At 49.2% G+C, this 26,835-nt stretch overlaps 1 protein-coding gene and 1 pseudogene across 1 annotated transcript; both read right to left on the reverse strand.

Annotated features, from left to right (window-relative positions):
• Positions 1-12,909: 12,909 nt before the first annotated feature.
• LOC101106027 (chromobox protein homolog 1-like) lies at positions 12,910-14,215 on the reverse strand (annotated as a pseudogene).
• A 4,264-nt stretch (positions 14,216-18,479) lies between these two features.
• VSX1 (visual system homeobox 1) lies at positions 18,480-26,630 on the reverse strand. The gene is made up of 5 exons (XM_027976427.2): positions 26,207-26,630; positions 23,814-23,892; positions 23,084-23,207; positions 20,906-21,086; positions 18,480-19,583 (listed from the first exon to the last, which is right to left on the reverse strand). The coding sequence occupies exons 1-5, from the start codon at positions 26,628-26,630 to the stop codon at positions 19,294-19,296; spliced, it is 1,098 nt and encodes a 365-aa protein (XP_027832228.1). The 3' UTR covers positions 18,480-19,293.
• Positions 26,631-26,835: the final 205 nt, after the last annotated feature.

Genomic DNA, 26,835 nt, shown 5'->3' on the forward strand with positions numbered 1-26,835 from the left:
GGCAACCGGGCGCCCGCGTGCCCGCGCCCCGCCCCGGCCCCGCCCCGCCCCAGGCCCCGCCCTCCTGCCAACGCCCCGGCCCTCGCCCAATCCCGCTCCCTCTCCCAGTCCTCGCGCGCTCGCGCCCCTCCCTGGCTCCGCCCCCGCCCCGCCCCTCCGGCCAGCGCCCCGGGCCCGCCCTCAGGCACCGCCCCCGCCCCGCCCCTCCCAATCCCTCAGCTTGCGCTCCAGAGCTGAGCGCCAAAGGAGGGGGAGCAGCTGGGGAAGGGGGGCCTCCCGGAGCGCAGGGTACGGGGTCCCGGGGCGGGCTGCCGGCGCTTGAACCGGTGCGTCCTCCAGCTCCGACGGCTACGCGGCGCGGGGAACCGCAAAGATGGGGAACCCGGGGACGCAGGCTCTTCCGAGTGCGGGAGCGATCACGGAGCCAGCGAACCACCAGTTAGGTCCATTCAGCATCTCAGAGGCCGAAGGCGTTCGTCTCTTCGTGCGCCCTGGAAAAGGAACACGCAGGTCTGCCTGCACCGGACCCCGGCCAAAATATACACACACAAGCAGCACCCCTGCTCCGTGGACTAAGTGGGGTCCTCTACCCAAGAGGCCGTGGGGGTACCCAGGGAGGTGGTCTAGGGTCCACCGCATTCCTGTGGCAACGAAGCAAACGCCCGGGGGTTTCGGCCTGCTGCTACAGCTTCTGTGTCCTGGGTTCAAAACCTGACGTTTCTAGCTCTCTGACCTCGGGTGAGTTCCTTAAAGGTCTCTGTGCCTACACCACCCCGGCTACTGAGCTCCCTGGGTGTCCCTCCCAGACTGCAAGTTTCAGACACCAACTCATTTATTCTTATGCAGCCCTGGGGAGGGGGAAACGCATGATATCTCTCTCCCCCAGCTGTACCCAGGAAGCCCGGGAATGGAGGCTATGTCCCAGTTATCAAGCCAGGAAAGATAGAAGGGAACCCACAGAAACTTGCCTCAGCCAGACTCGAATATCACAACACCCACAAACTAAACACATAATAAATAAGATAAACAGAAGGGAGAGGGGAATTTTGAAAGTTGGTTGGTTGAGTTCCAGCCCATTAGCTGTAAGAGGAACTTCTGCTGTCAGCCCCAGTGTGTGTGTGTGTGTGTGTGTGTGTGTGCCCCCTCTCCTGTGCGCCTGCGTGCACTTGCCTGCTTGCACATGGTGCCTGCTTTTTAAGGCTGCGGGTGCTGGGGTCCAATGAGAACAGTTAGCACTTACACATGGGCGCTGCTCTGTGCCAAGTGCTTGACCTGCATTTTTCTACTTAATTTAAAAGTTATCTGGTGCTATCAAGTCATGCCCACTCTCAGCTCCCAAGTGGAACATATGAGGACGCTGAGCCCTAAGAAATAAACACGTGCTGGGCAGCAACCCCACTCCCGCCTCAATTTCTGCTTCACCACTTGGCCTGAATCACTTTTTTCTTTTTTTAAGCCTCACCACACAGCATGCAGGATTTTAGTTCCCCAATCAGGGATTGAACCTGGGCCCTATGCAGTGAGAGCACAGATTCCTAACCACTGGACTGCCAGGAAATTCCCCGAATCACCATTTTTAATAGAATAAATAATAAAACTGAAATACAGAAAGACCGTAAGTGTGGCCGGGGGTCCCAAAGATGACTACAGATGCTGGAGCAGTGGGTGAAAACTCCCAGGCATTTGCTCTATAGATGAGAGGCTCCCCCTCAAGAGGAAGGATCTGTTCCCCACAAGTGGATAAGCAATGCTGCTCCGACTATCCCAGCCCAGGCCCTGAGAGGCCACAGAAGCAGGCCCTAGAGACCCCTGCAGAGAATGTTACCAAACTCAAGTCCACATAAGGCCAACCAACACCAAAACACCTGAGTCTGGAGCAGAGAAAGGTTTATTGCAGGGCCCTGCAAGGAGGGAGGAGGCTCATGCCTTAAAAACCCTAAACTCCCCAAAACTTTTCAGCAAAGCCCTTTTCTGGGAAAGGTAGAGGTGGGGTAGCTGTTGCAGACTTCATGTTGTCAGAACCTTTATTCTTGAGGACAGCTCATGGTCAAGTCATGATGTTCCTATAAACCTCCACCAAAACAAACATTAGTATCTGTTCTGACCAGAAAGGGAAGGGGAGTCATTTAATTCTGTCTCCGTGCCTCCTTGCAGCTGTTAACACGCAACAAACCTCGTAAGCAAAACAACATGATTACCCCTCGTTTAACAAACCTCGTAAGCAAAACAACATGATTACCCCTCGTTTTACGGGTTCAAGGTCCCAAGGCTCAGCTTTTGCCCTGCGAGGCCCAGGTCCTTGGTAAGAGGAGGGGTCCCTGTGCAGGCCAGTTACCCTGCCTTGGAGCAATTGTCCAGCATCCAGTTTGGGTCCTCCCACCAGTGCACAGTGTGCTGAAAAGACAGATCTCAGCAGGCCGCCCCTCACAGCCCGGTCCCTAGATCCCACCCAGCCCCAGATGGCACTCAGGCTCCTCAGGCCACACAAAGTGGGGCGGGGTTCCACAAACGGCAACCCATGGAGACAGCTGCTGCCATCAGGTCTTGGAGGTGGGATAGGGGAGAGGTTTGCTGCCGCTTAGAGCCTGGGCTTGGTGGCAGGCAGCTGTGGTGAGGACTCTGCCAGACACAGTCCTCAGTCCATCCCTATGGCCCCAGGATTACCCACCACCCCAAGGCTGGAAGGCCTGGAGGGCCCGGGGAAGAAGGCCACAATCCACCTCTCACTGCGCTCTGTACCACCGGGGACAGCTGCAAGCTGACTGTTGGTGGAGCAGCGGGGCCTCTAACTGCCGCCACTGCGGAGTGATAAGAGCTGCTGGGTAGCCCTGCCCCACCCCCTGCCCGCCCCTACTGCAAGAACAATAGGGAAAGTACACGGAATTGGCTCAAGACGTATGAAACTGGCTTTCCTTCAGGCTGGAGAAAGAGAAGTGATTGTGTGTACAGAAAACATTACAGAGCCAACCAGGTGGTACAGAACTGCATGTCCTGTGGCCCAGCGTTACCTGAGGTGAGGTCACAGAGGCCAAGGCCAAGACTGCCTCCTGGAAGCGGCTCTCCTCCAGGAACTACGCAGGTGGAGCCACACCCAGTGACGTCCGCAGAACAGCTTTTCATGGGGCCTGGACTGTTCTGAGAACAGCTGGCCCTTCAGGCAGCCCGAATCATAGAAGCCCTGGCCCTTAAAATAGAAGCAGAGCCCTCCACTGCAGAAAGCAGTGCATTGGCAGGTGCAAACGCGGGAGGCCTGAGAGGGAAACTGGGCTCACTTTATGTCTCAGCCCCGATGTTCAAGTCAGAGATGGCAACCCTCACAATCCTAAGAGAAGGATGCTCTGATCTTCACTTAGCAAACACAGAGAGGGGAGAAGCCATCCAAGGTCTCATGGCTGGCAAATGGGAAGCCTCAGCCGCCAGCGCTCACAACTTGAGCAGCTGTAAGGTGTCTGCCTTCTTAAGCCTCCCCTCCCGCGTTGGTCGAAGCTGTGCCACTGGACCCTTCTAAGGAGCAGCTTTGTAGATAAGGGTCCAGGAGACCCTCAGCACTGAGTCACCGGACCCCCTTGCTCCTCAGCCCTTGTTATCACTCCCCCAGCTCCCTTCAATGACAGGATTTGAGGAGTCCCTCCCTGCTGTGTGCATGGGCCAGTGTGGAGGCTGTCAGCTGGACAAGGATAAACCAGACACACCCCCTGAGCCCAAGGAGAGGGAGGGCCAGGGAGACAGGCACCAGCTCCAATGACTGAAATGCAAAGCAAAACCAAAAAGAAAAATCCACACTAAGAGCCTTGAAGTGGGTTGGAGGAAGGAAAGGACGCAGCCGCTGGAGGTCTGGGATTGGTCACACAAGGCTGTCAGGCTTCCTGCCCTCTGGTCGCCATTTCCCAATGTCCGCATGACCTCAGTGGCAGCAATGGAGAGTGGGGACATGCCTCCAAGGCTTCAGCAGTGGTGGGCTCCACAACCCCCATGCAGTGCCCCATAACATGCACACTGGACCCCTGGGAGGGAGGGTGAACAGTGTCCCCAGGGTGAGAGGGTTCACCACCAAAGAGTGGGAGAGACCACAGGTGAAAACCAGAGAGAACTCCAGGTGGCTCAGGGCTGGCAGTGGTGTCCGCCAGAGCCAGGGACCCCCATCTGAGGAGCCACCAGAATTCTGGGTAGGTCTGTTCTCAGGCAACTCCCTCAGTGAATTCCCTAAATGCCGACAACACCAGACCCCGGAAGCCTTTAACTCTCTCCAGCCCCCGGTGAGCAGGAAAGACTGGGGTGTCAACCACCCACACAGCACAGAAAGGATTTTGGCCTTGGGGTTCTCTGTGGCCCCCAGAAGACACCCCCCACACCCCACAGTGCTCAAGAGCGCCATCGGGGAAGACTGTGGCTTTGCCTGTGAAGTGTCACTGGTACCTGAAGGAACCGGTTCTCTCACTGCCCAGGTCCACAGAGACCTCACACCCACGGCTCTTCCCGCCTCTCTGCCTGGACACTTGCTGTGACAGCAAGCCAGGGGCAACCACAGGACACAGGAGGTCCCTCTCAGGGCCAGTCTCTAACAACTGCGAGCCATGACCACTGTCAGCGTGGACCAAGCCCTGGCTTCCTCCTCCGCCGACCTCGAGGAAGCCAGGTAGACAGAGGGCACAGTGGAGGAGCCAAAAGCCCTGCACCAGGCCTCTTCACTGCCCCCTTCCCACCGTGTGTAAGGCAAGCACCTCAGTGTTGTCGTTTGCAAAATGAATGAATGGGAGAGATATCCTGAACCCTTCAGGTCTCAGATGCCTAGTGGTGAGTTTATCGCAATAAGGGTGTGCTGACTTTTTCAATTTATGTAAAATCATAGCTTCTGAGGTTTGGGGGCTGCACAGACTTATTTAAGGGCTGAGGGGCTTCAGTTCTGCATACCTTACACCCTCCCTACCCCTTCCCTGTCTTTCTTTGGCTCCCAACTCAGCAGACTGCCATCGTCCCAGCTCGAGAGGTGCTGTCCCACCCCCAGTCTGCAGCCGCTGTTTCTCTTCCCACTTCAGGACTCCAGTAGCCATATCACCACCCCCTTCCAGCCCCCAACTCATCATTGCTAGTTTCCTGTTGAAGTCAGTTCCCCTGGAACCAACTCCAAACTGGACTCAAGTACAATCAGGGGTAGACCAACTGACAGATTTTGGTCCAGTAGCTTTGGAGAAGGGCGGCTTGCAGTTTGGGCTGGGAAGGTTTGTATTTTAACATGCTTAAAATTAACATTCAGGGGCTGGGTGGCTAGGGAGGATGCCCTCTGCTGAGTCTCGGGGTTTTCTTTGAGACCCAACCATGAGCAGCAGGCAGGTGGGGTGGGGGAAGGATGGTTCTACTGCCAAGGGCAAGAGAAGAGGTTGGTCAGGATGGCAGTGACCACCCTGCCCCCTCCAGGTCTCAGGCCAGGGGATATCCTTACTTAGATGCTTGTTTGGCAGTGATCACTCTGGATGCTGGGCTCCTCAGGATAAGAGGGGGATGAGAGGGACAGAGTGAAACGGGGGATCAGCCTCTGGGCTGATTTGAGAAGTAAAGTTCCTTTTCCTGTCCAAGACAGCAAAGGTAGCTGAAACCACTTCACCACCAGTCTCAGGCTCCCCTGCATCTCGGCTCAACCACCCCAAATATGGAGGTTTACAATAGGAGCATGACTTGGAGACAAAGGCCACAGCAGAGAAAGGTCAGCAGCAAACCTGTGCTGACCTCCTGGTGTGAACATTACTTCCTCAGGGGTCAGCCCCTGGGGGCCCCAGAATAAACAGAGCCCAACCCTGCAGGCGCCAGCTGAGGACCCAGGAGGGTTATGTGTGGATTGAGTCGGGGCCCCAGGATTCTGGATTGACAGATTGTGGACCGATTTAAAGAGAAGGTGAGGGATAGAAAACAGCACTCAAATTTCTAGGCGTGCGGATTTTGACAAACTTTAAAGCTGGCCAACACTGCCACCTGGCGATGGATTCTGTGTGCTGTGCTTAGTCGCTCAATCGTGTCCCACTCTTTGCGACCCAATGGACTGCAGCCCACCAGGCTCCTCTGTTTGTGGGGATTCTCCAGGCAAGAATACTGGAGTGGGTTGTCATGCCCTCCTCCGTGGGATCTTCTGGACCCAGGGATCGAACCCAGGTGGCTCACATTGCAGGCAGATTCTTTACTGTCTGAGATGCCAGGGAAGCCCAGAGAAGTGATGGATTCTACCTTTAACTAAGCTGCTTCAGGACCAGGCAGAACAGAGCAGGGGTCTTGAAGCCACATCTCTATCAGGGAAGTCCAGGAGCATCTCCTGAACAAGGCCTTCTAAATAGTCCTCATCTCTCTAGGTCAGACTGTGCCCAGGGCAGCCTTGAACTTGGGAACGGGGAAGGAGGGAAGAGATCTACTGTACACAGCCATCAGAAATCAAGGTGGTGGACTTGGCAGAGGGAATAATGGAAATTGCAGTTAGGTCACTTCAGTCGTGTCTGTCTCTTTGGACTATAGCCCGCCAGGTTCCTCTGTCCATGGGATTCTCCATGCAAGAATACTGGAGTGGGTTGCCATACCCTCCTCCAGGGGATCTACCTGATCCAGCGATCAAATCCGGGTCTCTTATGTCTCCTGCATTGGCAGGTGGGTTCTTTATTTTAAATGACCATAAATCGAGAAAAGAAGAGGTTTTGTGTCTGAGTCCTATAACAAAATACCATAAATTGGGCACTTAACCACAGCAACAGGTGGCTAACAGGACAATTATGTGGCTGAAGATATTTCAAAAGGAAGACGCCCACAGCGGAAGGTGGGTTGGAAGGAAGAGGATAGAAAAACAGAAATTTCTCTACACAGATGTGTTCAACCTGTGAATTTAGATGGATCAGACTTGTGGGACTTTCCTGGCAGTCCAGGGGTTAAGACTCCGTGGTCCCAACACAAGGGTCCCAACGCAGGAGACACTGCTTGGATGCCTAGCTGGGGGAACTAGGATTCCCCCTTGCTGCACTGTGCAGGCCGAGGGTGGGCTGGGGACAGCGGGTTGTCTGACAAAACGGAGTCAGATCCTCGACTCAGGCCCAAGCACAGCCACAGTCCTGCCAACACATGGCGCCAGTGTGTTATTCGTGATGTGGGATCTAGCTCCCTGAGTTGAGATCAAACCCGGGCCCCTGCATTGGGAGTGCGGAGTCTTAGCTACTGGACCACCAGGGAAGCTCCCGTGAGGATTTCTTTACCCATTCATTTTGATGGAAAGAGCAAGAAGGCAGTCAGCCTTGGATGAATTTTTAAGTGGAGAGGGTCCAAAGAAGTCAGAACAAAGCCATGGGTCCCTATGGTTCCCTGTTGACAGATAACTCCAGAGGAAGCATTAATGTAAGATGCTCCTGGAAGAGAAGTCTTGCATCTGGGCCTTGAGCTCGGATGTCATGGGTGCAGTTCTGCTCTCCCCAGCCAGGTTACAGGTATGGGAAAGAGCACAACACACTCTTCAGTGCATTCTCTCCGGAAGTTGTTGCATTCTTTGTATCACTGGAGAGCCCTACACAAGCATGGGGCGACCACTAACAGGGACTGTCAGTGGTGATAAGGACATGGCATGCTTGTTTGGGCTGAATACAGCTGCATGAGAAATTCCCCAGAGGAGAAAACTTCTGCAGCATTAGAAGGTGTGGCTGAAGCTGATCTTCACCCAAACAGGGTTTGGAACACCCTGTGGGTGCTCTGGTGCGTGTGTGTGTGCGTGTTAGTCCCTAAGTCATGTCCGACTCTTTGTGACTCCACGGACTGTAGCCGGCCAGCCTCCTCTGCCCATGGGTGTTCTCCAGGCAAGAATACTGGAGTGGGTTGCCATGCCCTTCTCAAGGTGGGCTCCCTGATAAAATCCCATGGAAAACAAAGTTTCCCAGTAATTCTCTGAGATAAGTCACCCTAGGGTTGTACACAGGACAAAATCCTTGATCCCATTCCACGGATTCTGAAACCTTTGCAGTCCCTGCATAGCTTCCACAGTGAGGCCCTGCTGCTGCTGCTGCTGCTGCTGCTGCTGCTGCTGCTAAGTCGCTTCAGTCGTGTCTGACTCTGTGAGACCCCATAGATGGCAGCCCACTAGGCTCCCCCATCCCTGGGATTCTCCAGGCAAGAACACTGGAGTGGGTTGCCATTTCCTTCTCCAATGCATGAAAGTGAAAAGTCAAAGTGAAGTCGCTCAGCTGTGTCCGACTCGTCACAGCCCCATGGACTGCGGCCTACCAGGCTCCTCTGTCCATGGGATTTCCCAGGCAAGAGTACTGGAGTGGGGTGCCATTGCCTTCTCCTAGTGAGGCCCTAAGAATACCCAAAGCAAGATCAGATCCACAGCCCTAGGTTTGCTGGCTGCCGTTACATGCCCAGCAGGAATATGGAAAAAGAGAGCAGACAGAAGGCAGGACTCTCAACCTTCTGGGGTCTTCTGAGCATTTAGCAGGCTCCCAGGACAGCAGCTGCAAGAGTCTGTAAATGCCAGTGGTGAGGGAGGAGAGTGGCTTTCTCTACTGGGCAGAAAGGAGGCTTTCCTAAATACTGAATCTTGGCCTACTCAAAGGATTCAGAAGATGATTAGCCTGCCTGCTTACCTCCAAACTAGGTGCCCTCTGGTAGTACCTTTCTCTTATGCTAAAAAACTGCATCGATGCTGTTTGCTAAGTCGCTTCAGTCGTGTCTGACTCTGCAATCCTATGGACTGTAGCCTGGGAGGCTCCTTTGTCCATGGGATTCTCTAGGCAAGAATACTGGAGCGGGTTGCCATGCCCTCCTCCAGGGGATCTTCCCAACCCAGGGATCGACCTTGCATCTCTTATATCTCCTGAATTGTCAGGGAAGCTCGATATGTCCCTGTTAAAAATTCAATCACACGGGAAGTTGTCCAGAAGGTAACTTGGGAATCCCTGGCTTCCTGTCTGTCACTCTCTGCTCAGAGTCAGCCTTTCAGTCCTTGAAGCTGCTCACTTCAGTGCTGTTCCCGGCAAAAATGGATAACCTGAAATCTCATCATGAAGGAACATTAGGCAGACCCAGATTGAGGGGATATCCTGTAAAATAATTGATCCGTGTTCTTCAAAAATATCAATGCTGGGACTTCCCTGGTGGTCCAGTAGGTAAGACTCCAAAAACCCAATGCAGGGGGCTGGGGTTTGATCCATGGTCAGGGAAGTAGATCTTACATGCCACAACCAAGACCTGGTACACTCAAATAAATAATTTCTTTAAAAAAAATCTATGTCACAAAAAAACAAAGAAAGGCTGCAGGACATCATGTCATGAAGGACATGATGGTTAGATGCAACGTGAGACTCTAGACTGGATCCTGGATGGAAAACAAAGGAACTGTGGAGGCCATTGTTGTCAGTTGGCAGAACTGGAATGTGAGCAAAGGGGTGGATAAAAGTCTTGTATGCATATTTAGAATATTGTAATCAATACTAGATAAAGGCACTAAATAATAGCTTTGTATTCAAATGAGAGCACTGTATTTAACCTAGTATTTCATATTGTATCTAATTAACTCCGTGTTGGATAAAAGTGTTGTATTCAGAGTACTATATTTTACTCAGGTTTAGAATTTTGTATTGAGATTTCAAATGTTGTACTCAGGTTTTCTGAAGTTGATAACTACTCAGGTTATGTAAGAGAATGTCCTTATTCTTAAAAAATACACACAGTATCAAGAGATAAAGGGGTAGGTACAAAGAAAGCAGAGCGCCAAAGAATTTATGCTTTTGAACTGTGGTATTGAAGAAGACTCTTGGGAGTCCCTTGGACTGCAAGGAGATCCAACCAGTCCATCCTAAAGGAGATCAATCCTGATTATTTATTGGAAGGACTGATGCTGAAGCTGAAACTCCAATACTTTGGCCACCTGATGTGAAGAACTGACTCATTTGAAAAGACCCTGATGCTGGGAATGATTGAAGGCGGGAGGAAAAGGGGATGACAGAGGATGAGATGGTTGGAAGGCATCACCAACTCCATGGACATGAGTTTTAGGAAACTCCAGGAGTAGACGATGGACAGGGAAGCCTGTCATGCTGCAGTCCATGGGGTCGCAAAGATTAGGACATGACTGAGTGACTGAACTGAACTGAACAGCCACTATGAAAAACAACATGGGGAGGTCTTCAAAAAATTAAAAATGGAACTACCATATGATCAGGCAATTCCACTTCTGGATATTTATCCAAAGGAGATAAAACTCACTTCTGGAAAAGTTAACCGCACCTCCCATGTTCACTGTAGTTTCATCCGCAAGAGTCAGGGTATGAAAACGATGTAAAGTGTCCATTGGCAGGTGAATGGGTAAAGATGTAGTGTGTGTAGTGTGTGTGTGTACAGTGGAATGGTAGTCACTATTAAAAAGTAAGAAAATCCAGGAACTTCGCTAGCAGTCCTCCAGCGGTTAAGACTCCACACTTCCAGTGCAGGGAGCTCTGGTTCAATCCCTGGTCAGGGAACTAAGTAAGATCCCATGTGCCACTCGTTGCAGCCAAAAAAAAAAAAAAAGAAAGAAAAGAAATCTTACTATCTGCAGCAACATGGATGGACCTTGAAGGCATTTTGCTAAGTAAAACAGGTCAGACAGAGAAGGTGGGACAAGATATGATCTGGCTTGTGCAGAATCTAAAAATATCAAACTTACAGAAATGGAGAGTAGGACGGTAGTGGCCAGGTGGCAGAGAAATGGGGGAAATAGGAAGACGTTAGTCAAAGCGTACAGACTTTTAGTTACAAGATCAGTACATTCTGGGGCTCTAATGTACAGCACAGTGACTCTAGGTAACAGTGTTGTATTGTATATCTGAAAGATGCTATGAGACTAGACGTTTAATGTTCATAACAACAACAAAATAGTAACCATTTGGATGGTTTAACTAACCTTATTACATTTCACAAGTTATACATGTATCAAATCATCATCTTGTATACGTCAAACTTACACAATGGTGTATGTCAATTATATCTCAATAAATGCTGGAAAACAGAGATAACAACTTCCTCTCAAATGGTTCAGAAAAATGTATCTAATGTGTGGACAGAGAGATGAGATGATAGATGAATGGAAAGAGAGGCTGAGGCTTGGTAAGCCTCATGCTGTAAGAAGACCCACGAAACTGTGAGCAAAATAAAGTGGTTGTTTTCAACCATCGCTTTGGGGCAACTGAAGCATCTTCTAGATCCAGACCTCTAAAAGCTCCATAGTCCTGCCTTTCACGTTTGTCTGATTCATCTGGACATATTTTCCTGTAAGGCATGAAACTGAGGTCCATTTCATTTTTCCCCGTTTGGATAAACAATTGTCTCAATAATGTATCAAAAAGTGAACGCTTTCAGGACTTTCCTGGTGGTTCAGTGGCTAAGACTCTGGACTTCAATCCCTGGTCAGGGAACCAGACCCCACATGCCACAACTGAGACCTGGTGCAGCCACATAACTATTTTAAAACATAAAGGGACTGCTTTCCTCGGTGGCCAGCCTTGCCACCTCCGTATCTGCACACGTTTGTTCTCCCTGCCCTTCAGGCTGTCTGCTCTGGGGCTTGAGCAGACAGTTTCAGGCAGGGCTCACGTGTGGCCGAGCAAATCACCACCTCCGTCTGTTTCAAGGGTGACTTAGCTCTTCTGGCCCTGAGCCCTAGAAATTGAGAATCAGCTTAGCAAGTTCACTTAATTTTTCTGCAGCTCAGTTTCTCACCTGTTGTGAGAATCAAAAAAGACAATACGGACATGATTTATAGACCACCGAGAGCAATAGTTTATTATATTTATACTGGTGAACCCACAGAAATAACACTGATTGCCATATCTTGTTCTTCCGTCATTTCTGAAAATATCTCCTGGGGTCATACACGTTTCTCATACACTGATGGACTGCTCCTGTCACCAAAAGGCAGCCAGGGTGACACTGGTTCATAGTAGGAATCTGTCCAAATTGACCTTGCTACAATTATAATTTTTTAAAATCTCCTTTTAGGGTTTTACAGCCAAAATTCCAGCTGGCAAGCAACTTTGAAAGCTGGGAACAATTCTGACCTACTGTCAGTGGTCAGATTCCCATTGGCTGCATGATTTGAGTGAGGGTTTAAAGGGACCACGTGTTTCCTATCAACCTGGCACTTGTATCGACACAACAAGAGATGCAGGCAAAATACGGACTCTGTATCATAAAATGTTTTCGCTGTTTTTTATTTTTTTTATTTTTTATAAATCTATATAGTTTTATTAAGACAAAAAACTGACAGTGTTGATATGAAGTTTACATTTAAACAAAAGTTGTCACAAAAACCTAACCCACGCCTAAAAATTACAATGGAGTTCTAGATGCAGATCAAGACGACGTCAACAACTGATGGATCTCACGACTCAAGACAGCGTTTTGGATTTTAGTTAATTCTTAGGATTAAAAAACTTGTTTTGTTTAAAGTGAACCACTGCCCCAGTATGAAAATTTATCTTCTCCTGAGACCAGGGCTTTTGAAATCATTCAACTCTTGAACTTGCGCTGTCAGTGACTGAACCCTGCCACCAATGGTTTCAAAGTTCAAAAAACAGAGGCTCCAAGAGTTTTCCACCCTATGAGCACTGGCCCTTGTCTTTCCCTACTCACTTACCTCCTATACCACTCTCTGCCATTCCCGAAATACTTCACCAGTGGCTTGGATGGAGAAGCTGATATTTGTAACTTCACAATAGGAAAAGAAAGGGTCTTCTTGTCAGTTTCATGAGTAGCACCTCTAAGACAGAATGATCTGCCTGTGTATACACTCCAATAAGACTTTTCCTCCTCAACCAGTTTCCATCTCCCAAATGGCAGCTTTGGTAGTTTCTCATTCCTTTGCTCGGAACAGCATTAAGCTCAGGCAGGGGAATACCTTGGCTTCTAAGTTTCAGGCATTCACAGCTTTTAAACAGTCTCTCACAGTCCTCATTTAGGTTGCCAATGACATTTTTTGAAAGGATACAATATTCTGGACACTGAACCCAATCATCATTAGTTGTTCTTTCCTTTGTTTCACCGTTTCCCCAAATTTTAACAAAAATGATCCTAACCCATCTCCCTTCTTTCCCACCCCACCCCACCCACCCCAAATAATACACCACTAATAGCCAAAAACTACACACATGCTACGCTGTAAAAATGCAGAGTTAACACTATCGGGAAGAAGGCTGTGTGGGTTGTGGAGATGCTCTTTGAAGAGCTACAGTATCTCTTGCTCTCCCACATCACATTCTATGTTTTGTCCTTCATAGAAGGCCCTTTGCTTTTTTTTTTTTCAGCCAAGTTCAGAATGGGTTGCCTTGAAACACTGACCCTCCTTCCCCTCCACTGGGATGGGTGTGCAAACTGTACAGCATGGAGAGGCTTTGAAGCCCTGGGCTGCTGTAGGGCACAGAAACTATACTGGCTCTTCAAAGGACATCTTCTCAAGCCACCTTCATGGTGTCAAGACAAGGAGAACTCCTTCTTTCCCCACTTGAAACCCACAGTCAGATGTGACAGGGGCTGGTATTCAAGAAAGTTAATTCTTATCATCCTTTTTGTCATCATCCTCTGAGGGGTAAGAATGCCACATCAGCCTTTCCTCATAGAAGGATATGACAACCTGCGGGCACTTGACATTGGCTTCCTTGGCAGGGACCAGATCAGCCTCATCAGAGTTCTTCCATTTCATTAGGAACATGAGTTCTCCACTGGAGTCCGTAGCTCCAATAATCCGCTCTGGTTCCAAACCCCGGGCAAAGCCTTGTGGCTTTTCTGACTCTTCTTTCTTCTTCTTTGGTTTGCTCTCCTCCCCCTTATCTTCGAATCAGAATCAGCTTTGCGCTTGCCTCCCTCTGATTTATCTGTCTCGTGTGCTGTTTTCTGTGACTGCAGAAACTCAGCAATGAGATCAGGGCAATCCAGGTTCTCTTCTGGTTCCCATGTGTTATCCTCATCTGAGAAGCCCTTCCACTTTAGAAGATACTCCACTTTGCCCTTTACGACTCGACGGTCTAGAACTTTTTCCACCACATATTCTTCTTCCTCTTCTTCTAGCACCTCCTCCACTTTCTTCTTGTTTTGTTTTTTCCCCATAGTGCCCGCCAGCTTTCTGGTATAAAGGATGACACCGGTCAGAGCAGCGCCCACAAGCCCGAGATGAATCAGTGCCGCGCTACTGGCGGGTCTTGTCCGGCCGGCCGGGGGAGTGGCGACCAGAAAAGCAACAAGCCGGGTGACCACTCTCGCTGTTTTTTAAATTAGATTCTTGTCCTGTGTATACTTGGCCCTAAATCAAGAAAGAGGAATTATCATTTTAATACTATTCATATTAACTATTTTATTTTTACATAAGTTTACAAAATATAGAAAATATGAAAAGAAGAAATATCCATTAACCCATGATCCATAGATAAACGCTCTGAAGGTTTCAAAGGATTTTCATCTGCTTTCTTTTTTAAGTGTCACTTACATTATTTCACATCCTGCCCATGGCCAGCCTGACCCTTGGCTGGTCAGCAGCCACTCCTTTTTCTTCTTTGCTGGGAGAAGTCCAGTTTCAGGGCAAGAGGAGCTTGGGGACCACAGGTGAATTTTTCAGTTCAGTTCAGTTCAGTTGCTCAGTCATGTCCGACTCTTTGCAACACCATGGACTGCAGCACACCAGGCCTCCCTGTCTATCACCAACTCCCAGAGTTTACTCAAACTCATGTCCATTGAGTCAGTGATGCCATCCAACCATCTCATCCTGTGTCCCCTTCTCCTCCCACCTTCAATCATTCCCAGCATCAGGGTCTTTTCCAATGAGGCAGTTCTTCACATAGGTAGCCAAAGCATTGGAGCTTCAGCTTCAGCATCAGTCCTTCCAGTGAATATTCAGGACTGATTTCCTTTACGATGGACTGGTTGGATCTCCTTGCATTGAACCTCTGCTGCTGCTGCTGCTAAGTCACTTCAGTCGTGTCTGACTCTGTGCAACCCCATAGACAGCAGCCCACCCAGGCTCCTCTGTCCCTGGGATTCTCCAGGCAAGAATACTGGAGTGGGTTGCCATTTCCTGCTCCAATCCGTGAAAGTGAAAAATGAAAGTGAAGTCGCTCAGCTGTGTCCGACTCTTTGCGACCCCATGGACTGTAGCCTACCAGGCCCCTCCATCCATGGGATTTTTCAGGCAACAGTACTGGAGTGGGTTGCCATGTCCTTCCCCAGCAGTGAATTTCTGGCCTAACTGCAGCCATGAAATTAAAAGACGCTTACTCCTTGGAAGAAAAGTTATGACCAACCTAGACAGCATATTCAAAAGCAGAGACATTACTTTGCCAACTAAGGTCCGTCTAGTCAAGGCTATGGTTTTTCCAGTGGTCACATATGGATGTGAGAGTTGGACCGTGAAGAAGGCTGAGCGCAGAAGAATTGATGCTTTTGAACTGTGGTGTTGGAGAAGACTCTCGAGAGTCCCTTGGACTGCAAGGAGATCCAACCAGTCCATTCTGAAAGAGATCAGCCCTGGGATTTCTTTGGAAGGAATGATGCTAAAGCTGAAACTCCAGTACTTTGGCCACCTCATGCGAAGAGTTGACTCATTGGAAAAGACTTTGATGCTGGGAGGGATTGGGTGCAGGAGGAGAAGGGGACGACAGAGGATGAGATGGCTGAATGGCATCACTGACTCTATGGACGTGAGTCTGAGTGAACCCCGGGAGCTGGTGATGGACAGGGAGGCCTGGCGTGCTGCAATTCATGGGGTCGCAGAGTCAGACACGACTGAGCGACTCAACTGAACTGAAGCCAAAGGAGGAATTCTGCTCCCTTGACTCACGATTGGTTTAGACCCAAGAGTGATAGTAATTCTGACCAATGGGAAGTGAGGAGGCCTGCGGAGGGTCCGGTGGCTTTTTTGAGGCGACAAGCCAGGGGGAAAGGCGAAGGAGTCAGGACAGACCCTGCCTGCGTCCCCCAGCTGCTGAAAGGCCCAGCCCAGGTTCAAGTACACCAGGCAAGGCACGTTTCTCCGTGTTGGGCATGTCCCTCTCCTGTGCCCGCAGACACTGAGTGGAGTTAAGCCATGGCCCCTGGGGCTCTTAACAGCTCTTTGCACGGTGCTCCGACCTGTATCCCATGATTTATTTATTGAGTCCCATGTTGCTACCTAATGATGATAAGTATTTTCCTTGAGCCTTGAAGACTAGGAGGAGTGCCAGTAACAGTGGCAACAATAGTCAATATTTTTCTCTTTCTCTGCCACGCTGGAGACGGAGGTACGCACTTTATTCACATCTTTCTGTTCTCTTCAGGAACAAGGGTGTTCTATTATGGTTCCCATTTCATGACTGAAAAAAAAAGAGACATCAGTGTTCTTATATACTTTTTAAATGGCCTCTATTACTGTCTCTAGGACCTTTCTCTTTTGCTTCTACCTGCCTTCTCCTTCTTTAGGTAATTTTGCCTAGAAATTTGTCCACTATCTGTATTGTTTTTATGCCAGTTAAATTTCTTTATTGCATTTTTATTCTACTTTACCTTTTTTTTTCTACTTGTATCCTTTGGGGGATTCATTTAGAAGTGTTTCTACTCAGCAACATTTCATGAACATGTTTCCATGCCTGGTTGTTATTTCTAGTGGCTGCATCCCATCACTTCATGGGAAATAGATGGGGAAACAGTGGAAACGGTGTCAGACTTTATTTTGGGGGGCTCCAAAATCACTGCAGATGGTGACTGCAGCCATGAAGTTAAAAGACGCTTACTCCTTGGAAGGAAAGTTATGACCAACCTAGATAGCATATTCAAAAGCAGAGACATTACTTTGCCAACAAAGCTCTGTCTAGTCAAGGCTATGGTTTTTCCAGTGGTCATGTATGGATGTGAGAATTGGACTGTGAAGAAGGCTGAGTGCTGAAGAATTGATGCTTTTGAACTGTGGTGTTGGAGAAGACTTTTGAGAGTCCCTTGGACTGCAAGGAGATCCAACCAGTCCATTCTGAAGGAGATCAGCCCTGGATGTTCTTTGGAGGGAATGATGCTAAAGCTGAAGCTCCAGTACTTTGGCCACCTCATGCGAAGAGTTGACTCATTGGAAAAGACTCTGATGCTGGGAGGGATTGAGGGCAGGAGGAAAAGGGGATGACAAAGGATGAGATGGCTGGATGGCATCACTGACTCAATGGACGTGACTCTGAGTGAACTCTGGGAGTTGGTGATGGACAGGGAGGTCTGGCGTGCTGCGATTCATGGGGTCACAAAGAGTCGGACACGACAGCGACTGAACTGAACTGACTGAATATTTTATTTTATGAGTGGGATATATATAAATTGTACAGGTTACTAGCTCTCTCCCTCAAACTCAACTCTGGATAAACTAGGAAGAGATGGAGGCAAGAATCTGAGAACTGGCTGGAGGCAGGAGACCGAATGGAATAAGTGTGGCCGTGTCACTTGGGGCCTGCTCTGTGAGTCCAGTAGGAGGCAGAGAAATCAACGTCCAAATTCTCCTCACAACAACCCTCCCACCATCAGGCCCAGGCTTCGAGCGAGATCTCCAGGTGCCAGAATGAATGAGAGAAAGTGGGGCTTGTGGTTTGCTGCTGTGACGGTAAGGATAGGTGACATTTAATTTCCACAGTAGTCTGGGAGAAGCTCAGGATGAGAAAAGAGGCCACAGGGAAGAGGCTCTGTTTTCTCATCTGCAGAGACTAAAGAGCCATGTCCGGGCTGAGGGGTGCTGCGCCCATTCCTGGGGGAAGTCACCTATAGGAGGTCCCCACCCTCCTTCCTCTCTGCCTCTTCAGGGGACTTGGGGGCATGTTTTCCCCTTCAGCTTCCCCATCAGTGAGCCGCAAGCTCTGTCTGGACTCTGAACTCAGAAAGGACTGGAGGGAAGGGGATAGTTAGGGAATGTCAGATTGACACGTAGTAAGGGTGGTTTAGTCATTAAGTTGTGTCCAACTCTTGCGACCCCATGGACTGTAGCCCAACAGGCTCCTCTCTCCACCGGATTTCCCAGGCAAGAATACTGGAGTGGGGTGCCATTTCCTTCTCAAAGGGATCTTCCCCACCAGGGATCAAACCTGTGTCTCTGCATTGCAGGTGGTCTCCTGCATTGCAGGTGGATTGAGATCGACACTGCTATATTTAAAAATGGATAACCAACAAGGTCCTACTCTGCTCAGTGTTACATGGCAGCCTGGATGGGAGGGGACTTTGGGGGAGAATGGATACATGTATAATATATGGTTGAGTCGCTCTGCTGTGTACCTGGAACTATTACAACATTGTTAATTGGGTATACTTCAATATAAAAAGTTCTCCATTTAAAAAAAAAAAAAAGGATTTAGATACGGCCACTGCCCTATAGGAGTTTACAGAGCAACAGAGGGTAAAAGCTGCAGCCAAGCATGAAGGCTTCAGGCATGGTGTTTGGGGCAGGAAATGGCGATACGCTTGGTCAGGGCGGCAGTAGATGAACATGTAGACAGAGGGGGTGCATGAGAACCGAGCAAACCATAAAACGTTTATTTTTAAATAATAAATAAAGGAAGGAGATAGAGGCAAGGAAACATTCACGAAATCAAGTCTCTAAAGTGCTCTCAAACATAAATTTAAAAAAACCGAGAAGCCTGATCTGACCTTAAAACACTGTTTATAGATATTCAACAGCTGTTCAGAGATGGTTCCCTGCTGTATCAGAAAGGAAGGGAGAGAGGGCTTCCTTGGAGGAAACATTCCAAGACTCACAGACCCAATCAAATGATACTCAGAGGGACATAGAAGCATTGTCTAACAAGAAAATGGAAATGTCTAAAGCCAGGTTCAAGGTAAGAATATGATATTTCATTCATATGGGGGCTGCCCAAGGTCTTTACTATTTATGAAGATATATGATTCTCTGTAGATTGAATACTTCTGTATTTTTGGATTCAGTGTAAGGACAGCATACTTAGCCTATGAATCTACACAGTCTACTGAACCAAACCTCAGGATGTCTGGCAGTGAGAATGCGTTTGGGGCTTGAAATCCTCCCTCAAGTTCTACCTACAGAAGAGAATGCAAGTTTTAGATCTAATTAATTGATTCACGTGCCTTCAAGGAATGATTTCCATTCTAGAATGCAGTGGAATGTTCCAAGAGTCACCATGTGTCTTCTTAAAGCAAGTGACATTGCATTTTATCCTGACACAGGAAGAAGAAAATCCAGCTGAGAGCATTTGTCTTGGACAACGTTTGTCTTCTGAAAAATGCTGGTGAGGAATGCGCACATTTCCAGCCTTTGCGTGTTAGGGGTAGAGGCCTGCAGTCTCATAAGGCCCCCTCCTTCCCAGGTTGGAGCCCCTCTAGCCCCTCAGAGTCTGGACGTCCTTGGGCCCCGACCCCCTGCTGCACTCTCTCAGTCTCCTGGCGTGTGGAGCTGGAGAGATCAATGACCACGTCTTCCACACTGCTCACAGGACTGCCTTCCTCCAAGCCCCTCTGGGGTCCCAGCTGATGGGGGCTAGAACCTTCCTTGAGGTGGTCAGAGCCCCAGAGTCCTGCCAGCTTTTCTTCACTTTCTGCTTTATTTATCGTCCCTGCAGATTTTTTATGCATCCCTAGCAAAAAAAAAAAAAGAAGAAGAAAATAAATAAATAAATAAATAAATAAAATATTTATCTTTAAATATGTGCGTAGTCTCAGTCGTGTCCGACTCTTTATGACCCCATAGACTGTAGCCTGCCAGGCTCCTCTGTCTATGGGATTCTCCAGGCAAGAACACTTGAGTGGGTTGCCATTTCCTTCTGCAGTCTTTAAATACAGCAATTAAGTAAAATTTCTTCCTTGTCATTGCTCTCTAAATCCCATTAGGATTTCCGTTGCTGGTGCCTGTCTGGGGCCTACTGGAGAGTCTTGTAGGTAACTCTCAACATTAGGGTTTGTACACTGGGCACGGTGTACAATTATTTGGATGACATAACGGTTTTTAAATTTTTATTTTAAAGTTTTTTGGCAAGATTTTAAAATCAAGAGATTTACATCAAAAGCCAGATGTCCAGCTTCTCTCAAAAAGTCAGGAGTCTAGCAACCCGAGGCCTACTTTCTTGTAAGGCCGCAGACCTGTAGACTCAGTAAGCTCACCCCACCTGCTCATGTAAACTCAGAGGGGTGGGCCGGGTGACCTGCCCAGAATTCCCTCTCAGCTCTCCAGTCCTTGAGGGCAAAGATGACTTGATATCTCCAGTCCCAGCATAGTTTCAGATGGGTAGGAGTTCAAAAAAGTTTCGCTGAACAAAAACCCTCCTCCTCCTCAGCCTAAAATTGGCCCCCTGCGAGCATCCCCCTAATCCTAACTTTCTGCCTTGTGTTTTTCTCCACCTAATTTGCCTGGATGCTGTCTATAACTCATTTCTCCAAGCCTGTGGTTCTTTGGTAATAGCCAACAGACCAGTAAGGATGCCAGCTTCTTAGAACTTCCAGCCTCAAAGCTTGAACTCCAACAGAGCAGACCGTTCTAGCACAAAAACTGGGGGACAGAACAGCTAAGTCGCAGGTTGTTATCAGCTGAACCGGGACAGAGAACCAGACCTCCACTCCAGGGTGCATGCGGTTAACGGCCTGTAGGTTCACTGCCTGCCCCATCTTGCTTTCTATTGCCATGAGCTCTGAACTGTGTGGTTGACAGCACTCAACACTGGAAATACATATTTCACGTAATGAATGTGTATCATTCCATTCAGAGAACCAGGGGCTGACTGGACCTGTCCACACATTGCCTACACAGTTCCAGTGAAAAATAAGGCAACCGATCAGAGTCCAGGCCTTGTCATTAATTTAAAAATCGGAGTAAATTTACACTGCTTGGCTTGGCAGTGGCCCTCCAGGCATAGGGACCCCAGACGTTGCCCGAGCGGCGCGGCCACAAGGCTCTCTTCCTTACCCAGGAGCCAGGGTGCGCAGGAGCCCAGCAGGCCGCCCTCACCAGAGCTCAGGACGGAGTCAGGCAGCGGAATGCAGTGACGCACCATCGCCCCGTAGAGCCCGTACTCAGCCATCACACTGCTGCCGCCCCAGCGCTTCTCTCGCTTCCGCCACTTGGCCCGCCGGTTTTGAAACCAGACCTAGATTGAGGTAGGAGGGGAGCAGACAGACTTATAGGAGGAGACCCCCACCCCAGCACAGAGGGGTGCAAGGACCAGCTACCCTCTCTGGGAGCACCTGGCCTGTCTCACAGCTCACAGGACTGGTAGTGCTAGGTGATTCGGATCAATTTCCACCGAAGTTTCCATGGAGTCAAGCATGACAAGACAAAGTCAGAGTATCCCACACTGTGCAAAGAAGCCAGTTTTCACTCTGATGGGAATGTTCACCAAGCAATGGTCTCTTCTAACCTCAGTTGTTGGATTGCTTTATCTTAACAAAAGATTAGTGTCAAATATTGTTTAAAAAGAGTGAGTGACTCTGACATAAATCATAGCAAGATCTTCTATGACCCACCTCCCAGAGTAATAGAAATAAAAACAAAAATAAACAATAGGGATCTAATTAAATGTAAAAGATTTTGCACAATGAAGGATACTATAAGCAAGGTAAAAAGGCAGCCTTCAGAATGGGAGAAGATAATAGCAAATGAAACAACTGACAAAGAACTAATCTCCAAAATATACAAGCAGCTCATGCAGCTCAAAACTAGAAAAACAAACAACCCAATCAAAAGTGGGCCAAAGAACTAAACAGACATTTCTCCAAAGAAGACATACAGATGGCTAATAAACACATGAAAACAATATCACTCATTATCAGAGAAAAGCAAATCAAAATGAGGCACTATCTCATGCCAGTCAGAATGGCCACCATCAAAAAGTCTACAGACAATAAATGCTGGAGAGGGTGTGGAGAAAAGGGAACCCTCCTACCCTGTTGGTGGGAATGCAAACTAGTACAGCCACTATGGAGAACAGTGTGGAGATTCCTTAAAAGACTGCAAATAGAACTGCCATATGACCCAGCAATCCCACTGCTGGGCATACACACTGAGGAAACCAGAACTGAAAGAGACATGTGTACCCCAATGTTCATTGCAGCACTGTTTATAATAGTCAGGACATGGAAGCAACCTAGATGTCCATCAGCAGACAAATGGATAAGGAAGTTGTGGTACATTACACAATGGAATATTACTCAGCTAAGAAAAGAATGCATTTGAGTCAGTTCTAATGAGGTGGATGAAACTGGAGCCTATTATACAGAGTAAGGTAAGTCAGAAAGAAAAACACCAATACAGTATATTAACATGTATATATGGAATTTAGAAAGATGGTAATGACGGTCCTATATGCAAGGCAGCAAAAGAGACACAGATGTAAAGAACAGACTACTGGACTATAGGGAGAAGGCGAGGGTGGGATGATATGAGAGAATAACACTGAAACATGTACATTATCATATGTAAAGTAAATAACCAGTGTAAGTTTGATGCATGAAGCAGGGCACCCAAAGCCAGTGCTCTGGGACAACCCAGAGGGATGGGGTGGAGAGGGTGGTGGGAGGGGGCTTCAGAATGGGGGACACATGTACACCCATGGCTGATTCATGTCAATGTATAGCAAAAACCACCATAGTATTGCAAAGTAATTATCCTCCAATTAAAATAATTAAAAAAGGAGTGAATGGCATGTCTTCTGACTTGGAAAGGATGTGCTGTCAGACATAAGATGGCTTAACGTGAAGACAAAGACCAGTCTTCTGTGTGCGTGTGAGTGTGTATTTCAGGGTCAAGTGTGTATATGGCATGGGGCTGGAATGCAGAAAGTCCTCATCAGCTACTTACACTGGTCTGCCATGGATGGATAGTCATTTTTTTCATTGATATCTTTACATAATTTCTAGATGTGGCACAAATTGTATAATTTTTAAGAATGATTTAATAAAAGGTAAAAAGGCTGGATGGCTACAGGAGTCATCCTCTCTAAATGAACACAAAGGAAGACTCTGGCATCTAAGTGACCCTCAGTTTGTGGATGGAGGGGGCTGTTTCAAGGTGGCTGTGGGCTGACTCACTGCATGTGAGAACAGCATGGTCTCTGGGTGTCTTTGGGAGGAGAGGGGGCCCCTGCACCTGTATTCGGTCTTCTGGGAGTTCAGTCTTCACAGCCAGCATTTCCCGGGCATACACATCAGGGTAGTGAGCCTCACTGAAGGCCTTTTCCAGCTCTTCCAGTTGGTGGGCAGTGAAAACAGTCCTGCAAAGAGGCACATGGGCACATGACCAGAGGAGGTGGCCAGGCTTCCCAGCCTCAGAGGACCCCAGGCCTGCTCCCCACCTCTGCCCACCTCATCTGGGGTGCCCAGATGAGGCGCCCAGATGAGAGCTGGGCACCCCATCTCCAAATGAGTAGCCTCTGGGAAGTCCACAGTTTGGTTCAAGCAAAACAGAGCTCTTTAGGTCTTTTTTTTCTCCTCAATAAACTCCACCAACTCATTTTAAGAAGAACTACTTTAAGGGCCCACAAAATTGTGTCTTCAAAATGCTCCAGGGTCTAATAGTGCTGTGCTCAAAATGCTCTGCCAGTCTTGTGGTTAAGACTCTGCTTCCAATGCAGGGGGTTCCATTCCTGGTTGAGGAACCAAGATCCCACATGGTGTGGCAAAAAACTTTTTTAAAATAATAATCATCATCATTAGTAAAATGCTACAAAGGCTGACCTGCAGACCCCAGGAATGGCAGAATTACATGCCCAGATGGCTACTGTGCCCTTTCCCATGCCGCCCCAAGGCAAGACCAGACCTTCTCAGGCACAAGGTCTCGAGGAAGGCGGGGTGGGGAACGCCATGTGGGATCTTAGTACCTGTGCCTCCTCTTCTTCCTCTTGCTGGGGGCCGGCGACGCCTTCCGGTCACTCCTGTCTTCAGAAGGGCTGTCCTCATCTGTTAGCACAAGGAGAAGAAGAGGACTTTAGAGGTGAGCACATTTTTCATTTTGCCCTCTGGATTTTAATTTGAGGACTGAAGCTATGAACTTGTCTGGGATGTGAATATTTAACAAGACAAGATCACAGTTTTCACATCTGATGACATATTCCAAGTGCTGCACTTAACTGATTGCCCATGCATATCAACATTATTCTTCATAAATTTAAAAAAAAAAAACCTCCATGACAGCTGCTATTATTATCCTCCTTTTACAGAGGAAACCAAGGCACAGAGAGATTAACTTGTCCCAAGATCACAAAGGTTGTCAACAGTGAAGTTGGAATTCAAACCCCAAATGTGTGTGAAGCCTAAGCTACTTGAACACTAATTGCATTTCCTGTTCCCTTCAGCTTCCAAATCCATACACTTCCTTCTGCTTCCATCTCACGTTCTTCATCTTAGCCATTATGCCACCACTTCTCAACGGGAAGACTGAGGTTTGTGACAGCCCTGCTGTACCAATTTCAAATCTCTGAAAGTGGGACCTGGGAAACTCATTCTTGGCCCGGGTACCCAGATGATTCACAGATGCACATCAAAAATTTTAAGAACCCACTCCACTATGCTTTATCTTTTGAAATCCATTATATTGAAAGATTTAAGCTGAAAGAAAGTTTAGAAGACCGAACTATGGTCAGCTTTGTTGTTAAAAAGCATATATGTTTCAAAATACTAAATGTAAATTAATAAAAGCAAAAGTAGTAAAATAATATCAGTTTTACTCCTACATCAGTGAGTTCACCAGAAGATTGGATTATGATATTATACTATCTGTGCTGTCCAATCTGATACCATTAGATACATAAGGTTATGGAGCCCTGAAATGTGGCCAGTCTAAATTGAGACCAGCTGTGAGCATGAAATATCCAATAGACTGAAAACAATAGACCCCCTCAGAGTAAAATATTAATAACTCTTATATTGATAACACATACAATGACAATATTTTGTAGGTATTGGATTAAATGAGACATAGTATTTAAATCTGTTTCACCTATTTATTTTCCTTTTTATTGTGGCTCTAAGAAACTTTCATTACACTCCCAGTCACATGACGATTCCACAAGACACTATTGGTCTTGGTCTTGAGAAATACCCTCACAGGCTAGGATGTGGTTGTATTTTCCCTTAGCTTTGTGGGTCCTCACAGGGAAAAAAAATCCACAGTATGAAATCGGTTCCTGCATTTTTAGTGAGACAACTAATGGAGGGGGTGGTTATTTGCTAGATACTGGTGGTAATGAAACCCCCCGCCAATGCAGGAGACACAAGAGATGCAGGTTCCATGCCTGGGTCGGGAAGATCCCCTGAGGAGGGCATGGCAATTCACTCCAATATTCCTGCCTGGAGAATCCCATGGACAGAGAAGCCTGGCGGGCTACCGTCCATCAGGTCTCAAAAAGCCGGACAGGACCGAAGCAACTTGGCACCTAGTAGACACTCATGAAATAAAGTCCTCTCAGAGTGAGTGTCTGCCGACCGCGCCTGCTTCCTTTAATCAGTAGTGGAGACCAGCGCAGTTTCTGCATTCAGCCGCCTGGATGCTCAGCTCTGCGGTCTACTATCACATAGCTGTTCTCCCTCGAACTCTTCTGAAATTCTCCGTTCTCTTCCCCCATGCCCCAAACCTTTCGACTTCTCCGCCCTGTCTTTGTCGATTTCCACCGCTCCCTGCTTTACTCTACAGTCCGTGCCGACTTCTCTGAGGATCTGGGCACAGCTGCTGTAAGAGGGAGAGCCCGCTTCTCCAGTGAGGGGAGTAGGGGAGAAGCGGGGTGCCCAGACTCGCTCTTCAGCACCCGGAGGAGGACAGATCCAGGCCTCCGCCCGGCGCTCAAGGGCCTGTCAATCCGTCAATCGGTTTGTCTAATCCCTCTTGGAGCCGGCGGGTACCGGGTTCCGTGCCGCTGATAAACAAGGTAGGCCCACCCAGGTTTCCCGACCCCTGCGGCACCCAGAGGCCGAGCCCCGCGTGGCGGAAAGTGTCCCCCGGAGGCTGGGTCGCCGAGACCCCAGGGCGGGTCCTGATCGGGTGGTGGTGTCCGCGGGGTGGCGGCGACCAAGCCCAGAGGAGAGGCCGGGACGGGGGCGGGGGCAGGGGCGCAGAGGGTGCTGGTGCGAGAATGCGCCTCCCGGCGCCGCTACGCTCTAGGGTCCCCACTTCTATAGATCTGGGGGACTGGGGTGGGGCCCGACGGGGCGCCAGAGTGTCACTCTGCCCACCCGAGCCGAGGGAAGAGACAGTAGGGTCGCGGACTGGCATCCTTACCCGACGTCGACACGCTCTCGCTGCGTTTCTGGCGGGCGGCCGAGGGCAGTGGGCGGCCGGGGAAGCGCGGAGCGGGGGGCTCAGGCCCCTCGGGCGGCAGGAAGGGCACGTCGGCGAGGAGCAGGCAGGGTGCCCGGGCAGCCGCAGGGGGCTGCGCGCCGAAACCGCAGAGGAGACCGAGGCCCAACGGAAGGGCTCCGCGTGCTGGGCAGGAGCCTCCGAGCCCTGGGCCCACGCGGGGCGCGGCTGCCGGGCCTTCGCACCCGGATCCCGGGCCGGGGCCCGCAGGTGCGGGCAGCTCGGCCTCCAGGCCCAGCAGGTCGGTGATGGCGAAGCCCCGGGGGCGCGAGCCGGTGGACGGGCCTCCGGGCACCAGCGCCCTGCTTCTGGCACGCCCGTCGGAAAGCGCGTCTCTGCCGGTCATGGCTTCTCCAGCGGCGAAGCTGGGCCCTCTGGTCCGTCACTTTCGCGGAGGGGGCGCAGCTCTGAGAGCGCTTTATACAGTCGGGCTCCCGGAGGGCTCCAATCAGCGCGGCGCGGACGCGTCACGCCCGGGACCCCGCGACATGGGGACGCCACCTGCCCCCCTCCCTTTGGTCGCCGCCCTCCCAGCTGCGGTCCCCTCCATC

Source organism: Ovis aries, chromosome 13, assembly GCF_016772045.2.
Source record: "Ovis aries strain OAR_USU_Benz2616 breed Rambouillet chromosome 13, ARS-UI_Ramb_v3.0, whole genome shotgun sequence".
NCBI classification, from domain to species: domain Eukaryota; kingdom Metazoa; phylum Chordata; class Mammalia; order Artiodactyla; family Bovidae; genus Ovis; species Ovis aries.